At 36.2% G+C, this 20,286-nt stretch overlaps 1 protein-coding gene across 1 annotated transcript in view; it reads left to right on the top strand.

Moving 5' to 3' along the window:
• Positions 1-19,115, top strand: part of dsd (attractin-like protein dsd) — a 48,240-nt gene extending 29,125 nt beyond the window's left edge. The window contains exons 22-26 of the mRNA XM_069507023.1: positions 54-279; positions 9,214-9,424; positions 10,905-11,010; positions 11,567-11,759; positions 12,684-19,115. Coding sequence (XP_069363124.1) covers positions 54-279; positions 9,214-9,424; positions 10,905-11,010; positions 11,567-11,759; positions 12,684-12,705 — 758 coding nt within the window. The 3' untranslated portion in view covers positions 12,706-19,115. The remainder of the gene's footprint in view (positions 1-53; positions 280-9,213; positions 9,425-10,904; positions 11,011-11,566; positions 11,760-12,683) is intronic.
• Positions 19,116-20,286: the final 1,171 nt, after the last annotated feature.

Genomic DNA, 20,286 nt, shown 5'->3' on the forward strand with positions numbered 1-20,286 from the left:
GCGTTTACGGACTTGTTGTCTAGTGTAGACTTTATAACTTATACCTATTTCAGATGACCTAGCTGTAGACTACCAGTTCACCTTCAACCTGTCAAAGAAGGAGGACCGCCATCTTTCCGCCATCAACTTCCGCAACGCGCCGGTCAAGCCGGATGTGGATGCGGACTTCAGTATAACGTGTTCCGCACACGCGCGGATGAACCTCACTGTCCGCACGCGCGCGGATCCGGCGGAGAAGACGCTGTTCAGTGACGTCAATTGTACGAACTTCAGATACAAGTGAGCATCATTATCATCATCAACCGATAGACGTCCACTGCTGGACATAGGTCTCTTGTAGGGACTTCCACACGCCACTTTTTTCAGCGGCTCTCTGTGACTCGCCTGGAACTCTCACAAAGTGAGGGTATAACTCGTGCCAAATAAAGACACGAATCGAAACGAAGCCGTGCTAATCATTAAGGGCCGGTTATTCGTAAGATACGTTCGTTAAAATTTAACAGACGTAGACGAATTTTAACATCTGTTAATTTAAGAGCGTTGCTTCATTATACAAAAAACTGTTCGTCATTGTTATTCTGGTTACGAAACTAACCCTAAAAATTTACTTACTTTTCCGTATCCTTTTTTATTTCATTTTATATTAAATTATATAGTTATTGATATTGCTACTTCGCATTTTAAACACTTTTTCTTTTTTTTAAATTCTCTTTCATCTTCAAAAAAACTGCCATTAAAAGCATTGAATTCAATTGATTCCATTATAATTTGTAAATAAAATATTCCGTTTGTAAGAAGTATGAAGTTACTAACTGATTTGACGATCACCAATGGCGCCAGCACTGGTTAACGTAAACGTAACTTTTTAACGAACGTTAGCGCTAATAGATGCTGAATCAACGCTTTTTCTTTTCTTACGTTCTGTTAGGAGGTCCGCTTCGACAGTCTTTTGAAAAAAAAACCACAAGAAATGTCCAACGAATTTAATTTGGAAATTCACACACACGGAACTTTTACTTCACGCGAATACAGTAGTTTCAGTGTTAACTATTCAATATGGAAATGTGGACTGCTTCGCCGCCTCGCTGGTTGTTTACTTTATATAAATTGAAATGCTGAAGCAGCGAATTAGCACATGTTAAAATTATTAATTTATAACATTTCCCCCCTTTAGACGAAGCTTTAATTTAAAATAAAGCGTAGTAAAAAAAAAGAAAAGGAAAAGGAGAGAAATGGTAAAATATTCTACATAATTTAATTATTTGAAAGATTTCTTTGCACTGATGCACTAAGATTTCGAAGGTCTACAGATGCGTTATCTTCATCATCTGTTATCTGTGACATTTCAATAGAACTTTGGATTTTGTTTTCTTTATGCGAAATCTTTTTGCGATTACATTGGTAAAAAATTTGGATGCAGAATTCGTTGCAATTACGTTGTTTAAAACATCTGATAATCTTATAACATAAAAATAGAAAAATTAACGAAATAATTATATAAGTAAAAGCAGAATAATACGAGCTATATTTTATAAAATGAGATTCCTCTTGGATCCTGTTGATTTGCAACTCAAGATCGTTGAATTGGTTTATCGAATTTTTTAAGGAATCTAAATTAATATTACTTAGGTTAATAGGTGATAGAAGAGGAATCGTTTTGTTAACAATCTCTTGGTTGCAGCAGTTATCATTAGTTATATCAAAATTAATATTAAAGTTATTATTACAATTGATAGTTAGTTTGCTTGTTTTTGACTGTACAAATATCCATTGATTATTTTTTAATTTATGCCATATGTCAATTAGACCATATAGGATTTTCGGTTCACATTCCCTTGGTAAAGATAGAGTTACTTCAGTTAAAAGTTTTGTCTCGCATGAAGGATTCGAATTTACAGAATAAATTGACTCTAATTTACAGATGGAATTTTCACTATTTAAAATAGTACAATCTCTTAAAGTATCTAATAATACGTAATTTAATCTATCATCAGTTATAGCTAAATAGGGTTTAGTAGGTTTGATTAAGGCAAAACTTTTGGATTGTCCTTCGTAATGAGGAGTCGGGAACGGGATTGTTTTATAGACGTTATACTTAACGGGAGAGACAAGAGGGATCTGTATTACAAATACTATCTTATTATTATAGAAATAGAAGACTAACTTAGATATATCTATAATAGTATGTATATTTTCGATACTTAGTGCTACAGGAAAATCTAAACCTTTATTGATTGAGTTTCTGTGTTTAGACAGTTCATCATACAGTTTTACAGGACTTAGAACAGAAGGATGTAGAACATTAACTTTTGAAAACAAAATTGAGTTTATTACAGTATCGAGAAAATTTGAGATAGCTAGTAAAGAGCTTTCGATTATATTAACTAAGCTATTAAATCTAGTTAAATACATTAATTTTTCATTATCACTAGTAACATAAGACAATATATCGTTTAATTTATTAATCTGAGAGTTTAACTTTATCTCATTTTGATTTAACCTAGAAATAGTAGAATTAAAAGTATTAATAGACGACAACTATATGAATATTATCTTTCATTAAATGAAATATCTCAGATTCAGATCTCTGACAAGAGCTAATTGCAGCATCATATTTTCGGGCATCTTCAGCATCTAAAGTGCCAAAGAAAAACTTAAGGATTTCACCACCAAATTCTAAAGATCTTTTGAATCTAGCAGGATTTTCGCTTGAGATAATATGAGATAGAGATTGAGCCTTGAGATAATTGGATTCTAGAAGTACTTCAATTGGACTAAAAACATTTTTGCAGCTAGAGTACTCTTCTGGTTGCAACTTAGCACAAACTAGAGAGGTTTTAACAATCAACTGGTCAACATTGTCAAGCTGTGGTTCCAATGAGACGGTGTTGAGATGCGTGATTACTTTCCAATAATCATTGTAGAAATAAATTTTAGTAATGGGGTCGAAATATATTCCAGGGCTATGCGTTATGAGTGTAATCATTGGCTCAGACGAGACGTAGGAGAAAAATCTGAAAATAATGATAAGCTTAAGTTACAGCGAGCTTAATTAAATTAGTATGATACTTAACATGTTTTCTATTTATTAATAAAGTAACATTATGTTTTCCATTTATTTTAACGATTTTGTAAGGGCCTTTCCATATTGGAGATAAGGCTTTACGAAGTCTGTGATGGTATTTTAAATATACCATGTCACCAACTTTATATTCTATGTTAGGATTAGAACTTGAATCATAGATTTGTTTTGAAGATTCTTTACTTGATCTAATATACTCTAAAGCTTTTTCGCGGCTTACTTTCATTCTATACTGAAGCGCACGGACATACTCGTGGTATGTAACATTATTATCTGTGTCGTAGAGAGAATTAGGAAGGGTTGGTTTCTGTCCAAACAGAAGTTCAAACGGAGTAAATTGAGTAGTAGTATGAGGAGTTGTATTATACGCGAGAACAGCTGTTGCTAGGTAGCAATGCCAATCATTTTGATTTTCGTTAACAAAGGATTTTAGGTATTCTTTAAGAGTAGCGTGGCTGCGTTCCAGCGCACCGTTAGTTTGGGGATGGTAAGGGCTAGAAAGTAAGGGTTTGATTTTGAAAATATCGGTAACTTGTTTAAACAGTTCTGATGTAAAAGTCATGGCTTGATCAGTAAGGATCATTTTAGGAATAGCGAATAAGGACATAAAGTGGACCAGATTACGGGCTACTTCTTCACTTGTTGAAGAAATCATAGGATAGACACATAGGAATTTGGTAAGATCATCTTGCAGAGTCAGAATGAACTTGAACTTTTGGAAACCTGCTTCAGGTAAGACACCAACTATGTCCAGAGCTAATCGTTCAAAAGGCTTTGTGCTCGTGGATGTAATAACCATAGGAGCTTTATTGCAGGCTCGTAAAGGTTTGTTAACTTGGCATAGTTTGCAAGACTTCACATAGCGTTCTATGTCAGTTCTCATTCCTTTCCAGTAGTATGAGGCTTTAATTCGACTATACATCCTATTCACACCAGGATGTCCTGCTATGGGAGTGTCGTGATTCTCTTTGAGAATTGTAGGAACTTCAGCTGGAGTTGGAAATATTATTTGATTTTTATAAATATGTATTTTGATATCAGTGTTATGAAATACGTAGGAAATCATATTATAAATTTTGGTATAGGATAATTTAGTAAAAGGTTCAGAGAAATCGGAGATAGCTATTTCATCAATGCTAGGGTGATGTGATATAAGTTCATCACGAAGCATCATCAAAGTGTCGTAAATGGAGCGAAAAGTTGTCTCATCGTAATGATGAACCTTGGTAAAAAGAAAATAATATGTTTTATTATTTTTTGTAACTGACCTTACCGAACATTGTTCACGTTCGGCTTCTAACAATGAAGCGGTGTCGGTTATCTGAGATAATAATTCCTCACAATGTGGCATTGAGTTGTCGAAATCTAGAGAAACGGGGCATGCAATAATTTTGCATTTGGAAAGATGTAAAGCTTGTGAGTGTTCTTCAATTTTTGTGTTAGAATCTGGTAAAGAGTTTGTAAGTTGTTTCTTAAAATATGCCTCGTAGGAAAGCTTAGTAAGATTATCTGTATTTATAGCATGAATTGGGATGCGAGACAGAGCGTCTGCATTTGAATTTAATTTTCCAGGTTTGTAAATAATCTCGTAATCGTATTCCTCAAGTTTGAGGCGCCAACGGACGAGTTTGGAACCAGGATCTTTGACGTTGAAGAGCCATACTAAGGGCCGATGATCTGTTACGATTTTGAATTTAGTGCCGTAGAGATATGGTCGGAAAGTTTTAACGGCGAATAAAATAGAAACTAACTCCTTTTCTGTGGTCGAGTAATTTCCTTCTTGTTTGTTTAAGGTTCTAGAAGCATAGGCTATTGGTTTGTCCTTGCCGATAGGGCCTTGAGATAGCACTGCGCCAACGGCGTAGTTGCTGGCGTCTGTGGTAACGATAAATGGTTGAGAAAAATCAGGGTATTGGAGAAGAGGAGCTGAGGTTAACTTTTCCTTCAGGAGGTTAAAAGCTTGGTCCTGTTCTATAGACCAATGAAAAGTGACATCCTTCTTGAGTAAAGATGTTAGAGGTTTTGTGATCTTGGAGAAATTGTCAATAAATCGGCGGTAATAACCAACGAGACCGAGGAATGATTTTACTTCTTTAGGATTTTTAGGAATTGGGAAATCACAGACTGATTTAATTTTTTCTGGGTTTGGAGAGACACCTTTATCCGTTATAATGTGACCTAGATAGGTGACTTCCTTTCTAAGGAATTCACATTTATCCGGTTGTAATTTGAGATTATAATCTCTGAAACGGTTGAATACCATTTTCAGTTTTTCACAATGTGATTTGAGATCTGCACTATAGATGATACAGTCATCTAAATAGACATAGCAATGTAAACCTTGAAGACCTGATAACACTGTGTTCATAAGACGTTGAAAAGTACTGGGAGCGTTCTTAAGTCCAAACGGCATCCTAGTGAATTCGTAGTGGCCTGCTGAACCATTTGTGTTGACTACAGTAAAACCAGTTTTAGGTGCATCTGAAGGATTCAGCGGAATTTGATGGAAACCGGAGACTAAGTCCAGTGTGCTAAAATATTTGGAATGACCTAGTTGATCTAGGATATCTGTGATCAAGGGAATAGGATATACTTCGGATACAGTGACGTCATTGAGGCGGCGGTAGTCGATAACTATTCGCCATTTCTTTTTCCCGGATGCGTCCATTTTTTTGGGAACCACCCAAACGGGAGCATTCCATGGAGAGATAGACGGTTTTATAATTTTCTGTTGTAGCATTTTCTGGATTTGGGAATCGACTTCGTTTTTATGACATTCGGGAAAACGGTAAGATTTTACATTAATAGGAGAGCTATTACCCGTGTCAATAGAGTGTTGGATAGCGTTAGTATGAGTTAGAGTGTCTCCTTCGAGATAAAATATATCAGAGTATTCAGAACAGCACTCTAAGAGAGCTTTTCTCTCCTCATCGTTAAGATGTGAGTGTCTTATAAGACTTAGAACACGATCGAGTCGATTTGATGAAGAATTAGAAACGTGGTTGATAATTTCGGGGGATTGAGACACTTGGCGTAGTTCAGAGAAGTCTATAGGGGTTAAATGGACCTTGAAATCTTGGATTTCTATTTGAGATTCAGTGGTATTTAAAACAGAGACATTGACTTTATAATTAGGCTTCAAACTTACCATACAGTTTGCTATATATACACCTTCGGATATAGAGTGATCTAATATGAGTGCGTCTTTTAAATGACGTAACTTGAACTTGTCATTTGAGACAGTGCATTCAACAATAGCTTCGGAGCGAGCCGGTATTATATATCTAGGGCTCGAATAATGAATTGGTAAAGTGTAATTTGAGATAGTAAGGGATTTAGTATTATAATCGATATTAGTATGGAAAAAATGTAGAAAATCGGTACCTAAGATACCGTCTGATTCCAGATTCAGAGCGTCAGTTATGACGTGGAATTTAAAAGAAATGGTGTGGTCGTTTATAATAAGGTTAAGCACAACTGTTCCTAAAGTTTCGCTATAGGAATCCTTATCGTTTATGCCTTTGAGTTTTATAATTTCTTGAGACAATTGGGGCTCTGCTGGTAAACACGAGCGCTTAATAATGCTGACACTTGCGCCTGTGTCAACTAAGAAACAGAGAGGTTTTTTATTACATTCTATTTGTAAAAATGCATGAGGTAAGGACACCAACTTTTTCAGGGTGCTTGTTTCGAAGATCGGGACGTCTTTAAGAGGCAATGAGCTTTTGCTTGCGTTGCTTTGGGGGTCATTTTGAATGACTTTAGATTTTGTAAGACTCAGTTGATCCTTTGAAGGAAACTGAGATTTAAAGGATTTTGTAGTATAAGAGCTAGTATAAGAATTAGAATGAGATATAGTATTATTTGAGCAATCTTCTTTGGAATGCTTTGTATTCGATTTTGTAGGAATCAGTGAGGATTTAGGATATGATTCAGCGATATTTTGGCAGTCTTTTGGTGATTGCCGGGATATAAAAGATTTGGTATAAGATTCAGTGTGACTCGGACAGTCATGTAGCGATTGCCGAGATGTAAACGATTTGGGGGAATTAGTATAAAAGGATTTAGTAGTTCGAGTGCCATTTTGGATTGTTGATTTCGGCAGGCACGCATCCGAAATCAGTTTAAGTTTTTTGATTCAGGGACGTAACTATTCGTCACTTCATTTAAGGATTCAGAGTATTCATACATGTTAACATTAGCACTGTTACTATGAGAGGGACCCGACGGAGGGTGAGAGTTCATCCGACGCTGATTATTATTATATTGGCGCTTACGACATTCTGAGATAAGATGTCCTTTGTGTTTACAATAGGCACAGGTTTTGACGAAATTTGAGTCCTTTGATGAACTTTGACTTGTTTCTGCAGAATATTGAGGGTTAGCGGGAGGAATATGGAAAGATGATCTCTGTGTGAAATCGTGCTTTTTCTTAAAGCACTCTGAGAAACTATGATTGGTCTTCTTACATAAGGAACAAAATTTAGTTGGATGTTTTGGTTGAGTAATTTTTACAAGTTTGAAAATTTTTTCTTCTTCGACTGCTAGAGAAATTGCTTCATTAAGTGTCGAAGGGTTTCTGCAGCGGACAATATTAGAAATATTAGGGTTAAGACCTAATTGGAATAAGCTTAAGGCGAGTTCTTCCATAGCTGTGATTTTGCCTAGAAGGAGATTACGATCAGTGCATGAATTTTGAATATCAGCTTGAAGTCGAGTTAGGCATGCTTCGAGTCTGATAGAATATTGTGTCACACTTTCGGACTGGCCCTGTTTACAGTTTTGGAGATCAAGTAGCAGATGGGACGAGTGTTTTTTCTCGCCAAACGTGCTTTTTAAATATGATTTTAATTCATCCCAATTATTGAAATTTTTAAGGCTGCAGGCTAATTGAGCTTTGCCCTCAAGTTGGGAGATTATATATTTACATAAGATATTTTGCTGGTCGGGAGCAGCTAAACTAATTGCGTTATCGCAGTTAGTTAGGAACGCGGCAAGAGTTTCCCGATTCCCATCATAAGACCTTACGAATTTAGTGAGTATAGAGAGAGTCACTTTTGCGTCCGAACTTTCTGACTTTAAACTCATTTTTGATTACTGAAACTGAGATATGGAGAGAAAAAAAAAAAAAGGATTTAAATTTAAAATACAGTACGAAAATATACAATTTAGACAATTTACGCTTTTTATACAAAATTAATATAAACTACTTACAGGATAACGGCAAACATCACGATTTATTTTTCACAAAAAGGTTTTCACTTTGATGTCACTGCACTGAAAGTTAAATTAGGTCGATGCGTTTGCGACACGTGAAGGCTTTGAACTGTACGGAATGCGTCTCGTATTTCACGCGGCGACGATATCGAGTAGGTTTCTGAAGATATTGAAGAAATTGTATTTCGTAATTTTGAAGGCTTAAAATTTATTTCACTGATGTTTTTGAGTGAGTCCAGGATATTCGCGTTCTTCGTGTGAGATGCGGGCTCAGTCTGGCAGGCTGAGACTTATCGTCGATCTTGAGTAGAACCGGTGCTTAGTGGTTGTGATGCGGGCTCAACCCTGGGGGCGAGGCTTATCGTCGATCACGACTGCGATGACCTCAGGATTCTTTGGATGCTAAGGGTCCTCTTGCGTGAACCTTCTCAGCATCCCACTTCTGACACCAATTGTTAGGAGGTCCGCTTCGACAGTCTTTTGAAAAAAAAACCACAAGAAATGTCCAACGAATTTAATTTGGAAATTCACACACACGGAACTTTTACTTCACGCGAATACAGTAGTTTCAGTGTTAACTATTCAATATGGAAATGTGGACTGCTTCGCCGCCTCGCTGGTTGTTTACTTTATATAAATTGAAATGCTGAAGCAGCGAATTAGCACATGTTAAAATTATTAATTTATAACAGTTCGTTAGCGCCATATTTAAAGGTTACGTGTCCGTCAAAATTTGTTGAAACAACCGGCCCTTAGTCTTACTCACACCTTCCATACAGATATAGGGAGCGATGTAGGGGAAATTATTAAATTGCAATTTTCGAATAACAAAAACTGTAAAAATAACAAAACTGCAATAGTTTGTTGACATTACCATAAGTGTCACCATAATGACGTAGGCCTTTCCTTTACAGATTCGCCAAATCGGAGCACGCGTTCGGAGTGGAAGACAACGTGACCCTTACCACGTTCTTCGTCTACGTGTACGACTTCCGGCCGCCGCTGTGGATCCAGATATCGTTCTCGCAGTACCCCAAGCTGAACTTGCAGCAGTTCTTCATCACGTTCTCGTCGTGCTTCCTGCTGTTGCTGCTGGTAGCGGCCGCTCTGTGGAAGATTAAACAGGTTCGTCACCTTTTTTTCCACCAAGGCTATGTGACACGCAAGGCATGCTGTGAGTGGTGCTGAGATGGGGGGCGGGGGCTCTGGGGTCCTTTTTCAAAGGGCCCCTGCTTGCGACGCGGCGACAACGAGACTGCGACCCGCACGAACTGCGACACGCAAGGCACGCTGTGAGTGGTGCTGAGATGAAGGGGGAAGTAGCTCTGGGGTCCCTTTTCAATGGGCTTCGGCTCGCGACGTAGCGCTAAGGAGACTGTGCGTCGCCAAGGCACGTTGTGGCGGAGCGGGGGAGGGGGGAGCTCTTGACGTTGCTGGCATCATCACCAGCTGTTCAGATTCGCCAGATCAGAGCACGCGTTCGGAGTGGAAGACAACGTGACCCTTACCACGTTCTTCGTGTACGTGTACGACTTCCGGCCGCCGCTGTGGATCCAGATATCGTTCTCGCAGTACTCCAAGCTGAACTTGCAGCAGTTCTTCATCACGTTCTCGTCGTGCTTCCTGCTGTTGCTGCTGGTAGCGGCCGCTCTGTGGAAAATTAAACAGGTTCGTCACCATTTTTTCCACCAAGGCTATGTGACACGCAAGGCATGCTGTGAGTGGTGCTGAGATGGGGGGGGGGGGGGGGGGGGGGGCTCTGGGGTCCTTTTTCAAAGGGCCCTGCTTGCGACGCGGCGACAACGAGACTGCGACCCGCACGAAGTGCGACACGCAAGGCACGCTGTGAGTGGTGCTGAGATGAAGGGGGAAGTGGCTCTGGGGTCCCTTTTCAATGGGCTTCTGCTCGCGACGTAGCGCTAAGGAGACTGTGCGTCGCCAAGGCACGTTGTGGCGGAGCGGGGGAGGGGGGAGCTCTTCGTTGCTGACATCATCACCAGCTGTTCAGATTCGCCAGATCAGAGCACGCGTTCGGAGTGGAGGACAACGTCACCCTCACCAAGTTCTTCGTGTACGTGTACGACTTCCGGCCGCCGCTGTGGATCCAGATCTCGTTCTCGCAGTACTCCAAGCTGAACTTGCAGCAGTTCTTCATCACGTTCTCGTCGTGCTTCCTGCTGTTGCTGCTGGTAGCGGCCGCTCTGTGGAAGATTAAACAGGTTCGTCACCATTTTTTCCACCAAGGCTATGTGACACACAAGGCATGCTGTGAGTGGTGCTGAGAGGGGGGGGGGGGGGTCTCTAGGGTCCTTTTTCAAAGGGCCTCTGCTCGCGACGCGGTGACAAGCAGACCGCGGTAACAACAATTGACAATTTACAATTTTAACACTTTTACACTTACATTTTTCCTTAGAGCTTCGTGCTGATAAGCGTTGGGATATGTTGAATTTATAGAAAAACGTATCAGTTAAAAGAAAAACTTGGACATCATATAACAAAAGATTTTAGAATAAAAAATAAGAACAAGAATATATTTAAATATAAACAATTTCGTTTCAGCCAGTTCCAACAGTTACAACAATAACTGAAAAGAGTTTTTTTTCAGAAATACGATTTGTACAGAAGAAGGCAGAGGCTGTTTGTGGAGATGGAACAGATGGCTTCGAGACCTTTTAGTCAAGTTAGCATCGAACTAGAAAGGGGTGGTGGCGGTAAGTTTTTCGTTTTTATTTAACTACCCCCCCTTTTTAAAGAAAATTTTGCCAACTCCATATAACTTGGACGATGAGATCACCTGAGGGACCAAACATGAAGTATCATGAATTATATCCTGGATATTTCTTTTGCGGTGCAACATGTCATTTTGTGTCGTAGGAGAGCCAGATTAATTGACATGGCTCAGCGGGTGGCGAAGCTGAAGTGGCAATGGGCAGGGCACATAGTTTGAAAAACCGATAGACGCTGGGGTCCCAAGGTGCTGGAATGGCGACCTCGCATCGGAAAGCGCAGCGTTGGAAGTCCCTACAAGAGACCTATGTCCAGCTGTGGACGTCTATCGTTTGATGATCATGATGATGTCATTTTACCGTAATCACCCAGCTGTAATAAGTTTTTCACCATATTATGTATATCATAATTTTGATTTATGGATTGAAAGATTCACAAAATACGACCACTTGGCCCAAAAAAAACTTCCACGTGTAGCAGCGCAGAAGAGAATAATAATTTGGTCCTTCGAACCGGATTTCACCAATGATTGTTGTATAGGCGGTGGCGTGCCAGCCCCTGTGGCCTTAGAGCCCTGCCGCTCTGGACGGGCAGCCGTGCTGTCCCTACTGGTGCGGTTGCCCACCGGTGGGACCGGGCGGGCCCCGCCGCTAGGGGGCCTGGCCCTGGCCTCCGCTCTGGTGACGCTGGGCCACCAGCATCATCAGCACCACCAGAATCAACCGACTGACAGGTGAGTGTTTTTTTCTCTGTCGGGCGGGTGCGGATGCTCGGATCATGACTAATGGCTCTTTTCAGGGTTCCGTACCTCAAAAGGAAAAAAGGAACCTTTATAGGATCACTTTGTTGTCTGTCTGTCTGTCGTGTCTGTCAAGAAAACCTATAGGGCACTTCCCGTTGACCTTGAATCATGAAATTTGGTAGGTAGGTCTTATAGCACAAGTAAATGAATAGTCTGTCTGTCCGTCGTGTCTGTCAAGAAAACCTATAGGGCACTTCCCGTTGACCTTGAATCATGAAATTTAGTAGGTAGATAGGTCTTATAGCACAACTAAATGAATAAATCCGAAAACCGTGAATTTGTGGTTAAATCACCAAAAAAAAATTAAAATGTGTTCATGAACAAATATTAGTATTTTCAATTTTCAAAGTTAGACAACTATACCAAGTGGGCCATCACATATGAAAGGGTACATTCAAACACAGATTTTTATTTATTTTTATGCATAATTTAAGTTTTTGAGTCATGCAAAGTGTCGAAAAAATACGACTGTAATTCGCAAGGTGCGAGAGTTTGTCTCGCACTTACGATAGAATTGTCTCATTTTGTCCGATGGCGTCAAGTTCTATGGAACAAGTGGGACTTACCCTGCATTTTTGTCTACATATTCATGTAGACAATGAATAAAATTGATCTCCAATAATTATTAATCGGGCGCGGTGATCTATTGAAGTCTCTTTCCGTTTACGAAATACGGTGACGCGGACGGTGAGAAAACTTTGTTAGCGCGTTTCAAGATGTACTGCAAAATATTGAAGGCCGCACCCCCGCCCCACCCCAAGAATGCGCCTGCACCCGTGCCCGTGCCTGCATCCGCATCCTTGATTTTATGCTATTTCAATATGAGTATTTAGTGATTTTGTATATTATTTTCAGATGGAGACACCAATGTAAATAGGATTGTGTAAAGTTAGTGCTGTAAATACTTAGAACTCTAGTTGCTCAAGCCTGGAGCTAGGAATATAATACTCACCGCTTAGTGCGTCAATTTTTATAAATATTAGTATAAAATACAGACATTTCACGGCATGTACGAATTCATCACATTGTATGTAACATGCATTAATTTGAGTGAAACAAATCAAAACGCTACATTATGAAAAAAATTGTTTCCTAACAAAATTGTCTAATACAACAGTTTAAAAAATCTTTCCGATTACAATAAGGAACAATTATATTTACGGAAAACATTAAAAAATAAATTTTATACAATTAGGTAAGAATGTTTTTCGTAATTTAATTTGCTTAATTTTGCAAAATTTAAAATAATACGAAAACTTTAATAAATTATTATAAAAAAGCTTAGTAATTAAACAAAATAATGAAAATGAAGTAAATGAATTAGACACATTTACGGATATAAATATATATTTTTAATATTGTTTAACCCATTTCAACTTATTTTTATGCTTATAAAATGTTGTTATTTTAGAATTGGTATAAACATATTTTAAAACTTTTACGTATTGATCGAATCTCTGCGTAAATCCAAAGTTGCACTAAACAACATTGATCTATTCTTTTTTTTACTTCAACTTTTATGTTCTCATAAAATATTTTCATAAGAATACTCGAATATACGCTGTAGTTAAATATATCAAATAAATGAGTTATAAAAGTGTGCATGTTTATGCGCTGGAAGACAAAACTGTCGCGGACACAAAAATTGGTCATGTGTGCCCTTCCATATATAAAGATTGCACATATCTCTGTCACAGGTTGCTTTATTCATTATTTATATCCAATAAAATAAACTTTTTTAATACATAATATCAGTTTTTTACATTATGAAATGAAATATTTGTGCAGCTATTTTATCAAGAAAAAATTGATAAAAACCTAGTTAACGTATTATGCAATTTTGTAGTATGCCAAAATGAACTTATAAGTTTTGTTCAATTTTATAGTTATAAAATAATACACACATGTGTACATGAAATACAATAATAACTTCAAATTTAAAGCATCTATAAGCATCATATATCTATATAAGAAATATCTTCAGTGTATTGAATTCGCTTTTTGCTATGTTCACTAAGCCTAAGTAAGCTTTATGTATACTGTCAGAATTTAAAGTTTTACCGTAACATATAAATTAAACATTGAACTTTAAAAATTAACAACACTATAAATTCTACACAAAAATCCATTTATAAAGAATTATACATTATTGTCATAAACCTTAATCGTGTTTCTTTTTAAATCATCTAATGTTTTTTAGAATACAAAATAGCGATATAACATTAACAAGAAATATCATCACAAATTAACTTTAATATTTATAAATATGTACAAGACTAGCATAAGTATAATTTAAATTGATATATTTGGTAAAAAAACACTATTCATTTAGTGTTCTAATCTTGTGAGTTATTGAAATATGCATTAAATACTGTGACGCGAATAAATTGGAAGAGATATTTTTTAGAAGTAGAAAAGCTAAACTAAGAATTTAAGGCTTTAAAATTCAAGTTATTTTCAAACAAATATCAAATTATGATTCAAATAAAGTCAGTTACCATAATAAATAAAATGAACTTTTTTTTACATGCATGAAGTCTTAAATTATTATTTACTGCGTCTAGCACTAGACGCTACTCTGAGTCGTTATAAAATTGAATGAATAAAAATGCATAAATGAAAATATTACACTTTTTGTACATACGCCATTATACTTAAGATTTTTTTAAATCTTTACAGTAGGTATATACCAACTTTGTCAAAGTCAAAGTGCATTTTATTTTGAATTCTATTAAATACTTCTTCCAATTTACTTTTCGTATCTAGATTATATTATAACGATCGAATTGTAAATAACGCAGTTTGACTACTATTTTTCTTACGACTAGACTGAAGTTTAAATGTAAATAAAGTTTTTGTCGTAAACACGTTTTGTTTTTTGATGATGTGTCGGATTTTTAATTCTACCTATAATATAATAAGTATTTATTGTTGGTTCAATCCTGTACATGCTTACTATTATAAACTACTTACTGCCTACGTTTTACACATAATTTTATCATTTCTTATAGTTTTCTAGGCTTTTTTAACAGAAAGTTGTTTTATCACTTTTGTCTAATTTGACCCTTGATTGAACGTGATATAAACAGCACAGAAAATAGTCTCAAATATTTTAAATGTAATCCAGTGGAAAAGCATTAATTAAAGGCTTTTTTGACATTTTTAAAGTGGCTTTGAAGGTTAAAAGAAAACGTTATTTTCTTAATAATAACAAAATGTATATTCAAATGCACATCATATATAAAAATTTATACAGTAATGTAAATTGTAACACAAGTTTTCTGTATATATAAAATTCAACGTACATCCTAAACCGCTGGTCCTAGAGACATGAAATTTAGAGGGCGTGTTCTTTGTAAAGAGTAGGACCCACTAAGATTGGATTTTTTGAAATACCGCCCCTAAGTGAGTTGGGGGTTTCAAATGTATCCACGCGGATGAAGTCGCGAGCATAAGTGAATAATCAACTGAACTGTTTGCATTGGAGCCTTCAATTAAAAGTTTAAAAAACTATCAAATACCTTAGGTATTTTTTCAATCCGACACAGCATCAGCCATTAATTATTATTTATTCTTGTTATTGTAGTCTAGATACATATTTAAATCTGTATAGTCGTAGATACTAAAGTATTCAAAAAAAAAGTGTTTATTATTCAATTATTTGTGAGTAATTGTAGGTTTACGTCATAATTTTTGTATTCGGAATGCTATAATTTTTTATATTACTAGAATTTACTGCCAACATTGTATGCCTTAAGTAATATTTAGTGTCAATTTAAATATTTTGTTAGTATTTTATTCAGTCATAAATGTAATAAAAAAAATTAAAATAACGTAAGTTTTAGCTTGCGTGAGCGAATTTTGACTGAGTATTTACGAAAATAATTAATTAAAAAAATACTTATTATTAATTTAATGAAGTTAGATATAAAATATATTTCCTGATGTGTCAAAATTCGCTTCCTACTATGCGTAAGTGGACATTTTGAATAATGCGCGATTTTACGTTACTTTCTACAACACTTTAGATCACCCTACATTGCATGATCTCTAATTATTACTCCATTTAATTTCGTTTTAAAATATTTATACTGGAGGATGCCTGCGACTTCGTCCGCATGGACATAATTTTTTGAAAATCCCGTGGGAACTTATTTTCCTTGATAAAAAGCAGCTAATTCAGGGTGTAAGCTATCAATCAATCCTAATTTCAAGAAAATCTGTTCAGTTATTGCGGCGTGAAGGAGTAACCAAACATCCAAACTTTTACATTTATAATTCTCTCATTTATTTACATATCTAATTTTTATCATATTTTTAACAAATGTTTCATAAAAAATAACAACGGAAACAACGAAAATAAAATAACAGAGACAACAAACAAGTTACGTTAGGAGGGCTGCCTGGAGCTGGTGTTGAAAGTAGAACTCCTTTTTGTTTGTGAAATTGGTTTAATTATATACTGATTTTACTTAAAATTGTATAGGTATATTAAAATTAAAGATACGTCTGTTCGCACCGGTGTTAGGAAACGAAGACGCGCATGTCTACAGCTTTGTAGCTTGCTTGTAGAGCACGTTTCGCTGATGAGGCAACAGAAACAACAGCAACAAAAATAAAAACATTAATTAAAAATGCGATAAAATGGGTCCCATTAGCAATGGGGTAGGACATTTATAAAAACATTAGTGTATTAGAATACTTATGAGTTTACTTACTTAAATAATGATTTTTAGCAACAAACTCAACAATTTATTTTTACACTATTGAATTGTTTCAAAATTGCACAAAGTTTAGGCCAGTAGCAGAGATTAACAAAGCTTTTAAATTATAAGTAAAATTTTAAAAATATACTCCATACGTAAGAACCATTCAAAATCACTCATATGTAACGGAGATTCATTTGGGTTTAATAACACGTAGTCGTCAGTACGCAGCCCGGCGCCTACGCGTTCTTGACAAGAATATCGATTGAACGACTGACTGTACGACACGTACGTAGATAGAGTAATAAAGATAGATACAGGAACGTTTGCTTTCTCATTCACACTAAAAAGAGAGCACAGATAAAGTTACTAATGTGATAAACAGAGACGCAGCTAACCTATTTTTTGTCCCTTATCGTGTATCTGGTTTTTTTTCAAGAATACATGCAACTTCCATACAAGGCATGCAACTTTAGTTGCGAAACAAACTTTGAGAATTTGTGGCATAATTGTATTTCTCATGAGTACTTGTTTTCACATAAAAAACGTTTAATACAAATATTGTTGATCGGTTAATACAAATATTGACTACTAAACAATGGTAATAATCACAGGTTTGCAATTAGCGTGGTCCCTCTCGCTCAAGCAGATTTTCTTACTTGTGAAATGTCATTCCTTCTACACTTCACGTTGTTTGTGAAGTGTTATGTATTTGTACTTACGTACAAATAAATTTTGACAAACAAAAAAAAGTGGCCACGGTGATAAGGACAAAACATAATCATTTTGTCACGTTCTAACAAGAGCTTAAATGCATTTAGCTATCTCGCTCTAACAGTAAGTGTCACAAGAGCGCTATTTCTAACAGTCCTTGTTCTGAGGTAATAATTGTCGTGTTATTCATCGTTACGTCGTGCTATCGCTATGTCATACGCGGTTACACAGTACTTAAATCTACCTATTATTCTATCTACGGACACGTACGACATTAGCCACAGACAAGACTTGTACCGCAGACCATGTCTGTGACGTTCACTAAGAATTGCACCACAGACCATGTTTACTCTCAGTTGCTTTTCAAATAAATTCTAATAAAAAAAAGGACGTCGTATTTCGTATGCATTATTTTCTCCGACATATTATACCTAGATACCACAGTAACGTAGATTTTTGTGTGGACATAATACTGTGAAAAATTTTCAATATAATTTTGTTCTTCTCTTAATATATGGCTTTTTCCAGTGCCATGTCAGCACAATGCACTTTGCCAGTCTCAAGTAGCTTGAAGGAGACACAGAGGAGATTGGCCGGTAAAAATGTGCAGTTAAGATCTTAAACTGTTTACTGTAATAGAAGGGTTAATTTATTGTTAGTACCATAATATAACTATTACATATAATATTACAACTGGGATCACATAGACAGACACACACATGGGAAGGTCAACAGAGAGACCTAGATACACAAATTATAGCTTTAGTTTGTTAATTTTAAAAAATTTACATAGATACTTAATATAAGGACTATACACTAACATTAAAACACATTCAACATTTAGAGGGCGGGGAATTTTAGGAGGGAGGATATCGTAAAGTTTAAAGGGGAGTTTGGGACAGGAGAAGAGTATGTGGGAGGCTGATCCTTCGTCTAGACCACATTCACACAGGGAGTTGTCACGCACTCTTAATTTTGACAAGTGGACAGGGGTGGAGGCATGACCAATTCGTAGACGGCGGATTAAGAAGAACCAAGGCCGCCGTGGAATGTTAGGTTGGATAGAAGCATAATGCTTACCCTTGATAGAAATCGATTCAGCATATTTTGAGTTCCAAGAGCTTTCCAAATCAGTTTTTGCTAGGGAACGGAAATCTTGGGGGTGGTTTATGAAATGCTTCATAGTACCCATTTCGATCGCAAGTTTAGCGCTAGCGTCGGCAGTCTCATTGCCGGTGATTCCGGAGTGGCCCGGGATCCAGGCCAGTGTAACATTTAGGCCTTTCTGTTGGCATGCAATATAATTTTGATTGATATGTTTATCATTAAATCAATGACAATTATCATGATTGAATTGCATTATCTTTATCACGCTTGGACATTTACATGATATAAAATAGTCATTTTCTTGATAATTTATGGTCACAGTTAATTATAAAGGAACACAATCATAATTTATAATTTGTAATTGCGATTGATGATAAATGATTTGAAACTACATCTTAAATTGAGATCTTATAGAGCATACTTTGACTTTGCTCAGACTTAAGTTTCAGTTAAAACGAGACAGATTTATGCCAGCAATATAACGCTGTGTCATTTTAACAGTGTCTTAAGTCTGAGCAAAGTTTGCTCTTTAAAGTTAAATCTCAGCATTGTCTCTTTAAGTGTTAATTTAAGTTGTCATACAATTTTGCCCGCAGTGCATCGAGTGTACAATATAACATGAAATAGTGTATAGTATAGACATAGCCTATGTATTGACTATTGTTAATAAAATATAAGTAAGTTAGTTTATAAGGCGTATCGTTGTAAATATCCTGACATATAAATTATTGTATTTCATAATAAAAATTTAACTGATCTATTTTTTGTGGTATGTTTTTTAGTTCCTCTTTTAATTAGTTATTTATAATACGGTATTTGACAACTAGTCAAATATATGTAACTTTTTATCAAACGTCAAAACGCGCGCTTAGTATGCGAGATTCTATGAATACAGGTATGTGACGTCACAATCATTTGATGTGCTTTTTTAGTTTAATCGATTTAGATGCTAAATCGATTAAACTTAAAAAAGGTACCCCAAAACCTTGAAAATGACATCTCGCGACAAGCTTTTTTTATCGTATGAATTATTGACGTAATGACGTTATAAGTTGATAGTAAAAGTTTTAATGGAAACGTTTATTTTATTCGTTCTAGAGAACTTAAATAAAAGGTTGTTTTTAAAAAGTCTTATAATTTTAATTTATTAACATATACCGTATTACTGCAGAAAAGTGATGGGAAAGACGGATTTTGCTTGGCGACAGGTCGAGTTGGAAATCGGGAAGGGAACGCCCCGGCCTAACCCGGTGCGAGTGTGCGGGGCATTCCCCGCCTCATACCACGATTGCCATCTCGACCTGTCGCGGACTATAGAGGTAGAAAATAATGACTCATGGAAGAAGGAAATGAAAAAAAAATTAGGAGAAAAAAATATCTGATGATTCTTCATAGGTATTAAACCTCACTCCCAGATAATATTACCCTTTATCGGCCTTTATCGTGACTTTATCCCCTAAGCTTTCCCAGTTGCCTAAAACCTCAGAAATCTTCTCAGATCCAGAATAGCCAGAAAGAAGAACGCATTTTTGGCATCTTTGACAAGGTTTGTTGACTGATTTCTGTCAATTCCCAGATAAAGTCCATGGACGGCGAAACTTAATATTTTTATAATGTTTTTTATGAATCTAATGTATAGCTTATATTTTATTTTCAAGTTTATTGATTTACATTTTGGAGTAATTTAACACAATATGAATTTGAATATTGTTTCAAATAAGGTAAATTTAAGTTAACGAGTACCTTACTATGATAAAGCCTGTTATCAAGCAAAATATGAACCATTATTATTTATCAAGCGTTTAAGGTAATACCTATATGCACTAAATGCACCTTATTTAATGATTTAATGATTTAGTACCTACTAGCTTTAAGCTCACGACTTGGACTATACAAATTTCAAACTCCCATTTCACCCTTTTAGGGGTTGA

The sequence above is a fragment of the Maniola hyperantus genome, chromosome 24 (genome assembly GCF_902806685.2).
Source record: "Maniola hyperantus chromosome 24, iAphHyp1.2, whole genome shotgun sequence".
Taxonomy (NCBI): Eukaryota; Metazoa; Arthropoda; class Insecta; order Lepidoptera; family Nymphalidae; genus Maniola; species Maniola hyperantus.